Below are 13,560 nucleotides of genomic sequence, written 5' to 3' on the forward strand. Positions count from 1 at the left end.
CGTAAATGATTTGCCACAAAGGTGTAGTTTGTTGCACCATCGTTGTGATATTACACTGTGGGGAAAGTAAGAAGGTAGACTCAGACGGGTTGTGTAAGGAGGTTGTGCTACAACTTCATACAAACATCCTACAACATTTTCAAGAAATTAGATTGTCTTTACAAACGTAGTTCAACTTTTATAGACTTTTTTGTCCGAGAAGTTAGAAATGCCGGCTTTAAAATAGAGAAATAGCAATAGGTGTATCCATGAATATAATCCAAATGTAGAAGCATATTCATAAAGTACATCTCTTTCCTCATCCATTTCATTCGTCACAACAAACACTTCATCGGTTATAGTCATGTCTACATGAACAAGTACAAAACTTACAACTATATTTACACTTGCATCAAGCAGAATGGCATTGAACATCAGCCACATTTACACTTACATAAAGTCTACTTCAGCAAGTACAATCCCATTAACAAAAACAAAATCTTCATCAGAGAGCACATCTCCATCAACAACCATATCTTCATGTACCAATGCAACTCAAAAACACAACGATATCTCCATCCACTAGTACAACTTCATCTACCTCATCTACTTCTCCTAAAACATCTACATAAAAAAAAGGTCCTTCAACAACAACCATCTCCATCTACAACATCTTGAGATATACCCACATCAACAAGTACTGGTTGTTCAGCAACATTAACTGTATCTACGACCACTTTCTTTACAACCAAGTATTCACCTACGTCAAAAAGAAAAACTCTCTCACCAACCAAATATATATCATTTTGTATAGTTTCCACAGCAGTCACATCTACATCAACATGTACAACTTCTACTACAAAAATCTACATTAGTGAGTACTGTACCACTGTAGTACTGTACTACTTCATCATTAACACGTACAGTTCCTACAAATAAATCTTCATCATTAAGTACAGCTCCTTCAACTAAATCTACATTTTCAGGAGCAGCTTCTACAACCACACCTTCATCTTCAAAAACAACAATAACATCTACATCAGTAAGCTTATCTCCTGCCACCACAATGCCACTTATGTCGACATCTTTGTATACAACTCCTGCAACAACGAAACATCTACATCAACAACAATAATTAGAATAAGAACCACATCTGCATATACATAAATTCCCCATCAATGGATAGCATCAATAATTGGGAATGACTCCATCACTGTTCAGCATCAATTTTAATATCTTCAAATTTGTGGAGATTCTTCCTCACTGATTTACATGTACAGATACACTTTTGAACATATGTGGGATTCTTCTACATGAATAGCCAATCAGTAGAACATTGTGAGGAACAGTAGAACTATATCATATGTGCGTTGATAATTGTCTATTTTTTTGTGTGTGTACTTCTTTATTATTAGTGTTATGATTATCATCGTCATTTCTCTCGAGGTCTGTATAAGAGATGGTAAAACTGGGGTGATGGTGTTTATATCTTCCTTCGCAACCCGACACTTTCCTCGTCTTTTGTATTGCCTTTTCACCTCTCTCTCTCTCTCTCTCTCTCTCTCTCTCTCTCTCTCTCTCTCTCTCTCTCTCTCTCTCTCTCTCTCTCTCTGCTTTCCTGAGCTGTATAATGTGCTTGCTGAAACTCTGAGTGGTCCTCCGGTCCAAGAGTATGTCATAGGAGTTTTCATTACAAACACAGTGGGTTATTATGAACAGAAACTACACTTACTAAGTTAACTTATTATTTGTCCTTAAGTACATAACTACGTTGTGTAAGACAAATCGGTTTCTATGACATGAAACATAATTCTTCATTAATAGTAACAGTGAAAACTAAAAACCCTTCTCAGGCTTTCTTTTATATTCCAACAAATGAAATATATATGATTCATATTTCTCTATCGTACACAGTTGAGACGACACAGGCAACAAAATGCTCTAATCATGACTGTCATATATATATATATATATATATATATATATATATATATATATATATATATATATATATATATATATGTGTGTGTGTGTGTGTGTGTGTGTGTGTGTGTGTGTACCCAAGCCTAGTCTAGGTACTGCTTAAGGTTACACAGCTAGTGAGAGTCACTTGGGCGAGGCTGTATCATCGTCAATTGACGGAAGGGAGTACACAGTCTTGTCAGAGAACTCGCTTCAAAAGACTCCATCCTGCCCCTGCTACTTAGTATACCTCGGTCTGAAAGCTGCAGGAGCCCTTATATAAGGGGTCCTGGGGTTGTAATGATGATAATGATAATCATATGATAATGGTAATAGTAATAATCATAATGACTATTTTGGTAGTAACCTAAGCCAGATATTCACCTATCGACTAGTCCCGAATGGAGGATGAACAGCTGGTGTGGTTGAGGGCCTCATAAAACATATCCCTGTCGCAGATGGGAATATCTTACACGCACAACCTCAATATTCACGATTCATACTTTCTACTTCCTCAAACAGCCGGTTAAACACTTGGGAAAACAGAATTAGAAAGAGTGCGAAAGAGGGAAACAGAGGGAAAACCTTTGTGATCCCATATTCCGGGAAACCCTTGTCTAGTGCGATCACCAAACTAACTATTATCGGTGTGTTTGTTGGGCGGGGAGGTAGGGAGTGGACTGCACCTAGAGTTTTGCACATCTGTCAGACTATCTTCCTCGTAAGATCTTATGTGGACGCCTGCTATAAAGTATCCTCCTCATTAACCCTACTGTCCAAGCCTAGCATTCACATTGTGACATATGCCAAATTATCTTCTTAAACTTGATTATATATACAGCTTCAGTATCCATGGAATTTTCATAAACGTAAGCTTATTTTGATACCGCAATTTCATTTCTGGGGCTAACTTTGATTGAAAAATTGGTGTTGGTGAAGTTTGCGCATTAGAAAGAATGGTACTGCAAAAGTCTGTGCAAATCAGATTATAAACTTTTTTTTTGTGGTATAGGAAGTTAAGTTAGCTGGGCAGTTCCTCTAAACACAAGATTCAACTTTGTCATTGACTCGATTTTTTCCTAATAAGAGATGGAAATTAGATGTTTTATTCTTTTGATGATATCGGTAATCGACCATGAAAAGCATTACATATTTGGCAGTCTTAACACTGTCCTCCAGTACCAGCTTCATGAGCATTGATGTTACTTTGTTTTTACAATAACAGAACACAAAATCCAGCTCCATAGTTTTAATTCAACTCATCAGTCTCTCCGACCAACGCTTTGGGGAATTACCTGCAGTCTTCCCTCCCGCAAAATAAATCACTCCTGTGCCAGGACCTTATATAGCCTGATGTATTTAGCTGACTTCCTGTAGCTTGATAGTTCTTCACCTGCCACCTCAACTCGTGCGTCCTATTTGCTCTCGGAATAAAGAGAACATCGATGTTCCAGTACTGGTTGGAAGAAGAGACGTTACTAAGATATACTTAAATGGCAGTGTAACCAGTAATATTAGAGGTATGGACTTTTCTTAATTCTCTCGTATTTGACATTCTCTTTATTTTGGTAATGTATGTAGGACTTTACGTAACTCATAAGTGTTTTCTTTTTTTTCTTTTTAAGGGAAGAATTAATGGAAACCTTTGTAGACTGTCAAAACAGTGAGAAATTTGAAATCGAAGAATGATATAAGAAGTAATAGAACAATTGATAGTTCATTGACCATTATATATTCATTCTTTTTGTTTATTGTATAGTTTTATGTCAGTTTGTAATGTGTTCTGTCCCTCTGGTGGTCAGTGTATTTGTTCTGGTGCGCTGTATAATAACTGTCATCCCACTGGCGGCAATTATGTGAGTTGCTCTCAGTGGGGATTAGTATATGAGATTTTCGTTCCGTATGGGGTCAGTATATGAGTTGCTGTACCCCTGGCGGCCAGTATGTGAGTTACTGTCCCCTTGCGGCCAACCGGGCGCACTAGACCTTGGAGGTGGCGGTGGGCCGCTGGGTTCGACCCTTCTCGCTCTCGGTGACGTAATGGAGGAAGGCGGGCGTCTGGTCCTCTGACTTCCTGTCTACCTGCCGCGCCTCCTGCGGCCCGCAGCGGCCCAGCAGCCAGTATGTGTCCATCTCCACCTCCTGCAGAAGGGAAGGGTGGTTGTGAGAGAGGATCTGTAGGGGTTGCTGACGTCTGGCGGCTGGTGGGAGTGGTGGAAAGGGAGTTACTGAGATTTACCAGATTATGTCAAGCTTCGGACCTTCAGTTATCATAAGGAAACTCAATACGTAAAGCTTTTGGTAACTTTCGCTCTGCATCATTTGGGAACTCGTAGTCAACCTCATTAGTTGACTTTAATAAGATCTACAGCACCTGGTAACTCAAGCTGTACAATGATTGATTAATCATGCATTGTATCACTTGATAAAACACACACACACACACACACACACACACACACACACACACACACACACGACTTAAGCATATACAGTCATACATAAGTAAGCACAGACACAGTGGCACAGATATTCATAAGAACATAATCAGACATAAACAAACACATAAAGAAGCATATTAAAACACATTTACATGCAAACGTAGAAAAAAGAATTATATCGTTTATAGATTAAACCATCGCATCGTTAGGATGGGAAGATAAAACACCACGGAAGAGGAAGTCACTAATGGAAAAAAAAATATACAATCAGACTGAAATCTTTTGAAAGGTCACAGATCACAAGAAAACGTCTTGCATGATGTATGTTGTCAACGACTGAAAAGAATTACGCAGTGAATTTATCGAAAAAGTCTAAAATCTATGTGAGTGATGTATATATGCGCTATCGCCGGGCAGGCTCCTCACTACAGGTAAAACTCCGGATGAGGAACACATATGACATGAAATGTATGTCACATAACGAAATAAAGAAATTTAAGAGAGACCGTATAAGGCCACAGGAGCAGAACCAACCGATGGAAAACTGGTTTAATTAAACAAGATGATTTAAATCAGTCACAGGAGAGTTAGAGCAAAAAATATCTCAAATAACCAAAAAGAACGAGAAAGAGAGACGAGAGATTTGATGTAGCTAGCAGGAGAGACTGAAGGACCACCATTCTGGACCAACTGACCTCGCTGGTCTGCGCTCGGTACTTGTTCACGATCTGCATCCGACGGTGGAACTGGAGCATGTAGCGCCCCGTCCCCACCAGGAGCTTCTGGGTCGCCTCGCTCACGTGGATCTTCATCGCTGAGGACCAGGCGTCGAGACCAGGATGGGTTGGGGTGGGTTGTGGAGGCCCAGGGGTCGAGGTCAGGATGGGAGGACATAATGAGAGATATAAACGGTGTTGAATCCTGTATAGCAGGTGGTAGGCATACAGTGAAGGGGGTAGTAACTTGGTAAAGAGGTCAGCATGGTGGCTGCAGCATAGGTAACAGGGGTCAGCATGGATAGCACGGGATCATCACTATGGGTATGAAGGGGTCAGCATAGGTTTATTGTGATGTAATTTATTCCAGAATTTTTTTTTTAGAATATATTTACATTAGTATTTTTTTTTCCACAGCACTGTTTTTCTTTTATTCAAGAGCTTTGGAGCTGATGCTGTAAAAATGAAGATATCTGGTGTGGGAAAAATTATGAAGGGTAAAGCAAGGGAAGTGCAAATGTGGAAGCAAAGGGAAAAATGAATTAGATAATTACAGAGAAGAGTATACAAGTGCAGACGGGATGTAAAGGAAAATGAAAACTGATGAAATGAGTGAAAGTGATGAACTGTGGAGAAAGTGACAGAGTTAAAGTTACGTGTAGTAAAGTAGATCAGACAAGGGAACGAACATGATGAATATGAGGAGATGCACTCTCTGGTGGAAGAGGGCTACTCACGTTCTCCGCTTCCCTCCATGAAGTGGGCGGTCGTGATGGTCTTGCCGAAGACACAGTAACGAGGCATCTTGGTGCCGACCACCCCTGCAGGGAGGAGGTGAAGGGTGACGTGGTTGACGACGGTGAAGGGAGTGACGCGGTTGGTGATGGTGCTTAGCTATGGTGCCTGGCTGGGAGATGTGTTGGTGGAGACCCAGTGGACGATGAGGATGGTGATGGTGATGGTGAAAGGGATGATGGCGATAATGGTGAGAGGGATGGTAATGATGGACTGGGGGCGTTTTACATAAGGTCCTTCTTTCAGTCTGTCAGTAAAAATATATAGACTCAGTAGAAATAAGCTGACTTAAGAACGTTTCTTAGGTGTTTACAAGGACTAATTATGTTGCTTTCCTTAGACACACGACGGCAAGATACTGTTGACAAGGCATGGGTGATCCAATGAACACTTGCGATCCGTAAATCAAATAAAATGTAAGTTTTTGTGCAAAAAAAAAAAAAAAAGACGTGTGTACTAACCAGCGACGCAGGTGCCGGAGTGGAGACCTATCCGAACTCGAAGCATTTCACCCTTCTTGTGGATGAGTTCGAACTGGGATACCATCTCCAGGAGCGTCAGGGCCATCTCTGCGATCTCGCAGGCGTGTCTCTCTCCTGCCGATGATGACAACGATGGTCTTAGACGTGGGCGGTACAGAGTGGCTGTGGTTTTGGGGGGCGTGTGGTGTAAGTGTTGTGGGATGCGGGGCGGCATGACGTGTGGTGTGGGAGGAGCTATAGACAAATTGGACAACTCGACGCCAGTACAACAGTGGAACGCCCTTGACTCCCTCGAAGTCTCAGTACACTTAGAGAGGCTCCAGTCATCCATCGATATGCACAGTACACAATGTTTAGCTCAGCTTAGTGAACCTCCTTAAACAAAAAGAAACAAGTAACACAACACACTTACACACCCCCAATCGCCTGGGGTATACATTTAAGGCAACATAAAACACGCTTCCAGAAAAATCACACCCATGTATCACAAAAAGAAAGAAAGATACTCCATACACACGTTAAACGTTTCACTCCTCTCTTCCGTTTCAAGCTATCCCCTCCCCTGTCCCACCTCTTCCTCCTCCTTCTCCTCCTCTCCTCTAACCACGCTGTTACACACACACACACACACACACACACACACACACTCATACACACACATCACACACACACACACATACACACACACACACACACACAGAGAGAGAGAGAGAGAGAGAGAGAGAGAGAGAGAGAGAGAGAGAGAGAGAGAGAGAGAAGGGTGGACAATAACCATTCCTGTTGGGTAGCCCAGACACGACCATGTAAGCGTCGCCGATCGTCTCCATCTTGTAGACGTCGAATTTCTCGATGCTGGAGTCGAACATTTTGTAGAGCGTGTTCAAGAGCATCACCACCTGGTAGAACAAAGGACAACACTCACTGTACAATCTACATTATGAACAATGAACAACACTAACTGTCTAGTTTACTGTCTCACCGCTTATATTCAGCTACACACACACACACACTCATCATCATATGGTGATCGCTTTGCATAAGAGAATAATTTTCCTTACTGTCAAGAAGTCTTATTCAGTTGTATATCATTTTCCATTAAATTGTGGGTTCGTTTCTGTGATTTATGAAACAAGAGATAGGATCAGTAATGGCTACGTGAATGAATCTCTCTCTCTCTCTCTCTCTCTCTCTCTCTCTCTCTCTCTCTCTCTCTCTCTCTCTTCATGGACTGACCCCCATGACACTGACCTGTAATGGACTGCTCTCTGAGGAGATACGGGTAAAGCCTACAATGTCGCTGAGGTAGATCGTCACAGACTCGAAGAACTCAGCTGGTACCTGCAGTAGAAGACGAAGGTGGGTTTTGCCTCTATCAGTTCACATGAAACTGTCAAGAATATCAAAGGTATCGAAAGGGGTGATTGGTGTAGATATTTTTTTTCCCAGCGGCTACGACTATGATCTTAATAGCTTCTTCAGACTGTGGGTTTGAAACCTTACTGCATGAGTACACATCACAAGGGCAGTCTAATACTGATAGCATACCAAGAGGCTTTACTATTTCGGAATGTGATTCTGTCTGTCTCTCTCTCTGTTGTTTGTTCAACAACTATTCTGTGCCTTTTTCACGCTAACGCATCAACACCGAAATGCATTTTTTAACAGCACACGGTAAGAGAGTCAGACAGAGCTGCTAAAGATAGCAACACAGGTGCTGTTATCATGCAGGTGGTTTGGAACTTGCCTTTTAGGGCAGGGCAGGATATTCATATGTTGGTGTTGTTTGAGGAAGGCTGGAGAGCTGGCATGGTCAGACAGTAATCACACGATGAACACAAACAGCAACGAGCCACGTACAGAAGAGTGGAGAACAGATGAGAGTGTAGGAATTGAGTGTAACAAAGATGAGCGGAGATTTGGAAAGCCTTATTTCTGCTGCTGTTGGGAGCGCATCAGGCAGTAAAGAAGTAACAGAGGGGAAAAAAGGTCTAATAAAGGCCTCGAAAATGATTATCAATCTACACGTCATTAGGTTTTCAAGGTTAATCAAATGACAAGAAAGTGAAGAACCAAAATTATCAGTCCGGTGTCTAGTGGCAGGAATGCTAAGTGAGAGAAACGTCGGTGAGGTATCAGTATACGAGAACACCACAGGGGAAATGCCAGTGGTAGGGGAAAATTATAGTGTTACGGGGAAAATGTGAGTAGTAGGGGGGGAAATGCCGTACAGCGTCACAGGAAATGATAAGGATAGTTACCGGAAGTAATAAAGTCACTTAATGACTCTTTCCGCCACAAAGATCAAAATATAGAAAGGAAAAATAATAGTTAACGGAAAGCGGACGAGGGATTGATAGACCTTGGTGAGATACAAAGGTACCATAAGGTAGTTAACACTATACCCTGAGGTACTATGATGTGCACCGTAAGGTACTGGTGTCGTCATGGTCACGTACGTACCTGTTTGGACTGCTTGAGGTAGTGGGCGACGGTTCGCGGCAACAGCTGGTACAAAAGGTTGTCACTCTTTCGTTTCTCACGCTTGACTTCGGCGGATCTCAGAAGCAGGTCGTAGGCATACACCTGAGGGTTAGTGTCATGACTGTCATCCCAGAGAGGAACTCATATACTCACATAAAGTCATATGTAATTCATGAGATCCTCGTATACACACGTACACACCCAAGCCGTTATAATCACATCGTGGTGTTTTGATCCTCCTCACTCACGTGGATGAGGTTTGTGGCTTTCCTGACGAGGATGATGATGACTGGAGATATGATCAGGACGAGGAGCAACACTGCCAGAGCCACTGTGTACTGTCGGTCAGCCGTCGTCAGCTGTTCGTTGATGGATCTCCTGGTGGAGATTATTCTTATTACCTCCTAAGTTGTTTTTAATCTTTAGTCTTATCTCTCCCGGGTTCCCGCTCACTACGGAGACCTTGGGTTGATTATCATCAGATTTAGGTGGTCCCTAAGGCCTAGTATTAGTTTTAGAAGGCGAGGATAAATCTTAGATTAAGCTACTCATCCCTGAGATACAGTGGTTAAGTGCCGGCGAAACAGTGATTAGTCCCAGGAAAGCAATGATCAGTTCTAGCGAAGCGGTGATCAGTACTAATGACTCAGTGACTCGTCCAATAAAAGTAGTGATATATTCATGTAAGCATCTATCAGTCACAGTGAAGCAGTGATCACTCCCAGAGAAGCAGTGATCCTTCCCCTATCTACTGCCCCGAAGAAAACAGTGATCCTTTGCAGTGAGACTCGGATCAGTCCTTGAAAAGTGATAAGTGTGATTGACCTCCCTAGAGATTCAGGGATCAGTAACAGTTTACAGTACGACTTCTGCTTCCAATGATTGACGGAAACAAACATAAGAAACCCCGTTTTCGAAGACTAAGATAACCAATAATAGAAAATTGGAAATATGGAAACAAAGATTAAATTCCTCGGATTGATGAAGTATCTTGAGGGACGAGTGACAATAAGGATTCCCATTCGGGGGATATAAAACACATTTCAAAACCTTAAGCTTCTAAACTTCTCTGTATTCAAATGAATCAGAATTGCTTCTCTTTTTTTTTTTTAAATGAGTATTCCTGTTGTTTCTTTGACTAGGAAAAGACCAATTCACTTTCACATATTAGACTAACTTCCTATGAAGCCTTAATCGGAGAGTGAAATGGTTGCTTACTCCTCCAAAAGGGAACACAGTAATTCTTGTTCATGGTCTATGTTGATGAAGAGATTATCAAGCAAGCAGACAAGCATGGAAGCATCAAGCAAGTATGCAAGCAGAAGTCAAGGGAAAGTATCAGCCAGTAAAAAAAAAGTCGTTTGCGATAAAAACATGACAACCAGTAAGCAAGCAAGTGCAGACAAATAATCAAGCCAGTAATCAAGTCAACAGCAAATAAACAAAGAATGAGCAACCAAGCATCTGACATACAAGCAAAGTAGTATGCAAAAACACACCGAAAAAACAAGCTGGCGTATGCGCATGCAAATAAATCAATGAGAATGCTATTCTGTACAAAGAAAAAAAAAATCACCTATCCAGCGTTTAGACAAGTAAAAGATATACAAACCAGCAAGAAAGTAAAGCCCATAGGTCTCTCCAGCCGCCCATCTCTGAAATCTAAGCAAGATCTCGCTACTATCAAATCATCAGTCAAATACACACAGGACTTGGGCACCATCCCTTCGTTCTACCGTTAGAGGAACCATGCATTGCCCTTCGGTAAAAGGAGAGAATATGGAAAGTCATAGGGACGCCAGCTGAGAGATGTTTTATGATGAGGTTATATGCAAGACAATGATGTGAATCCTACTCTCTTAAAAACATTGTAGATGGAGACATGATAATAAAGCAGTCTCCACACCCCAACTCCTTTCCTGATTAAAGATACGAAATAAAAATAAAAAAAAAAAATGACGGCGGCTTCAGGAATGCAGTATATAACGAAGGAAGTTTTGGTTATAAGAAGATATATAATGGCACATGAATACAGTCGACTGAGGAGAAATATCAACAGACCTGATGTCTTTGACGACGGAAGCCTCAACTTCCCTGACGGAGTCGAGGAAGGCGGCGGTTTCTTGCATGAAATCATCGGCCCTCCGCACCGACCCAGGCCGCAAAATGTTGCCTATGATCTCCTCCCTGCTCGGGGAGAGGGAGAGGACGGAGATTACACAAGAGAATGGAAGTTTTTCTTCTTCTAAAACGGATTACGTACGCACCTTTTTCCAGTCAGGTGGTAGACAGGGCAGAGGACCTAATATGAGAGAAGATGCGTCTCTTCTTCAGGAGGTGGATCACATATCTTGCTTCATCGGCTGGTTCATGAACGTAGAAAATACGCAACCGATCACTAAGGAGAGAGGAAGGTATGTGTCTCTCATGAAGATTGTATGTGTGTATGTGAGATTAGGATTTGTTTCCTTAAGCACAACGTATGCGTTCTTGATCCTGGAGAGTACATGTAAATTGCTGGTGTTAACTGGTGGTGTTAAAAGTGATGCCCGTACCCATTTTACACTCTCCTTCTCAGTAGGTTGTCGACAGCAACCTCCCACGGAAGTATTCCCCTCCTGACTTAAGAGTGTTAAATTGATGCCTGGAGCCATCTTACGTAAATCCATCGTGTTAATAGGTTGTAAATAGGGACCCAGAGTGGTGACAATAGTTCACAATAGTACACAAGGATTCGTTTATGGTCTAATGCACTTCGTGTTTGACGGAGACGCGGCTAGGCTTGGCCTGTGAGCGTATGGAAGTAGGGTAAACTGGTGTGTGTGTGTGTGTGTTTGTGTAAGTGTGTTGGTATAAGATCTCAAACTTATATGGCTCTATATCGTGTTCAGCTCTATATTATTTTGGCACCGATTTGGATCTTCCTTTGTGCAATGGTGTTATCCATGTCATTTTGTGTATAGCAGCTGTACTGGACTGATTCATTCTTCGTTTCAGTAATATCATCAGAGGTGCAGTTGTCATAGACTTTTTGAGGAATATAGCTGGATTCCTGTCAGGTCCTGGAGACGACTTGTCTACAAGATGAAATTGATCATTCGCTTCAGTCATGTTCATTTCTGTGTTGATATTTGTATGGGCATACGTGTCATGGTGATTAAATGTATCAGCCTACAGCTTTCTACCTTTTAGGTGGTAGACATTTCTGTGATATTAGGAACTGAGATGGTGGTTTCGTGAACCACAATGTCTGTCATGGCTTGTCACGTCATTTGTAAAGAGGAAAAGTCATGTTGCTTCTTGTTGGTTTGTACATAACCTGTGGTCATTAGCTTACCTAACTATTCTCTTTCGTCTGCTGGAATATTATTTGCTAATTTGTGTTTAAATCTGTCCTAGTCTTCTCCTGTTCCATGAGTTACGTGTTGTTAAGTGATATGTATGAAACGAAGAGATGAAATGTTTGTGGACCGACTGCCAGCAGTTCAGCGAATGGGTGAAGCAGACAGAGAGGCAGCCACCTGGGCCAAAAGAAGTGAAACGACTGTGTAGCCGTCACAAACCCTCACGATACCCAAGCGGGTCGTGCCCGTAATATACCTCCCTGTTCGGTGGCTGCCTTCGACCTTCAGAAAGAGAGAGAGAGAGAGAGAGAGAGAGAGAGAGAGAGAGAGAGAGAGAGAGAGAGAGAGAGAGAGAGAGAGAAGCATACGAACCTCTCAGAAATCCTGTTGGCCACCTCGCTCAGGATACCGTTCTTACTGAGTCGCTGCTTGATGGCTGGGGAGAGGATGATGGTCTGATTGAGCCAGTGCCAGGCCAGAGCGTTCGACTGGACCCACAGCAGGTAGCTCTCCTTGTCCAGCCCTCCCCGCAGGTAGTAGGCCGCCCCATACACCAGGGCGATCCCGAACTGCTCCTCACACTGCATCACGTTCTGATAGGCCACCAGGATCCTGCCGGAGACGAGGCCGGTGGAGAGGTTGGGTTCCCGCTGTGCCTTGATGGCGTGTTGTGATAGAGTCACGGGTAATGGCTTGTTGTCAGATGTTCTTATAGATGATAGGGTGTTGTTATGGATGATAAGATGTTCTCATGGATAGTAGGGTGTTCTTAGGGATAATAGGATGTTCTCATAGGTAATAGGGTGTTGTCAGGGGTAATGGGATGTTGTTCTCTTGAATAATAGGATATTCTCAGGGATGATAGAATGTTTTCATGGATAACAGGGTGTTCTCAGGGATAATAGGGTTGTTCTTAGGGGTAACGGGACTGTTCTCAGGGGTAATGGGTTTTCTCAGGGGTAATGTGTTTCAGGAATTGTTGAGTGTTCTCATGAATAATGAAGCTTTTCAAGGGTAACAGGGATACTCTCACCAAGCTGAAGCAAAATATTTATAGAAAGAATCCTTCTAAGTGTCATCTGGCAGTTGATTTATATATATATATATACTATATCAGAAGAAATATAAAAAATTCTGAAAGTAAAGTTATTTTGAAAACATGAATTTCGTAAGGAATAATTTTGAAAGCTGCCTTTAAAGCTATTTTTAAAAGCAATGATTATAGAATTATCTTGAGAGCATTCATATTGGAATCAGTGATTTCGGGAGCATTACTTTTATTTTGAAATAATTAGTCTTCAAAGCAGAAAAAAAATATTGAAATTGAAGGTATCAGTTATGAAAGGGTGTAGTATTTAAA

The 13,560-nt window shown here is 41.9% G+C and overlaps 1 protein-coding gene across 3 annotated transcripts in view; it reads right to left on the reverse strand.

The window, feature by feature from the left end:
* Positions 1-1,707: 1,707 nt before the first annotated feature.
* The window catches only part of LOC139753844 (uncharacterized), a 126,539-nt gene continuing 114,686 nt past the window's right edge, over positions 1,708-13,560 (reverse strand). For all 3 annotated transcript variants that reach the window (XM_071670760.1, XM_071670761.1, XM_071670762.1), the window contains 10 exons: positions 12,573-12,812; positions 10,918-11,043; positions 9,105-9,234; positions 8,836-8,958; positions 7,624-7,713; positions 7,148-7,271; positions 6,355-6,489; positions 5,836-5,919; positions 5,078-5,196; positions 1,708-4,083 (listed from right to left, as the gene is read on the reverse strand). In XM_071670760.1, coding sequence (XP_071526861.1) covers positions 3,922-4,083; positions 5,078-5,196; positions 5,836-5,919; positions 6,355-6,489; positions 7,148-7,271; positions 7,624-7,713; positions 8,836-8,958; positions 9,105-9,234; positions 10,918-11,043; positions 12,573-12,812 — 1,333 coding nt within the window. In that variant the 3' untranslated portion in view covers positions 1,708-3,921. The remainder of the gene's footprint in view (positions 4,084-5,077; positions 5,197-5,835; positions 5,920-6,354; positions 6,490-7,147; positions 7,272-7,623; positions 7,714-8,835; positions 8,959-9,104; positions 9,235-10,917; positions 11,044-12,572; positions 12,813-13,560) is intronic.

The sequence above is a fragment of the Panulirus ornatus genome, chromosome 15 (genome assembly GCF_036320965.1).
Source record: "Panulirus ornatus isolate Po-2019 chromosome 15, ASM3632096v1, whole genome shotgun sequence".
Lineage (NCBI taxonomy): Eukaryota > Metazoa > Arthropoda > Malacostraca > Decapoda > Palinuridae > Panulirus > Panulirus ornatus.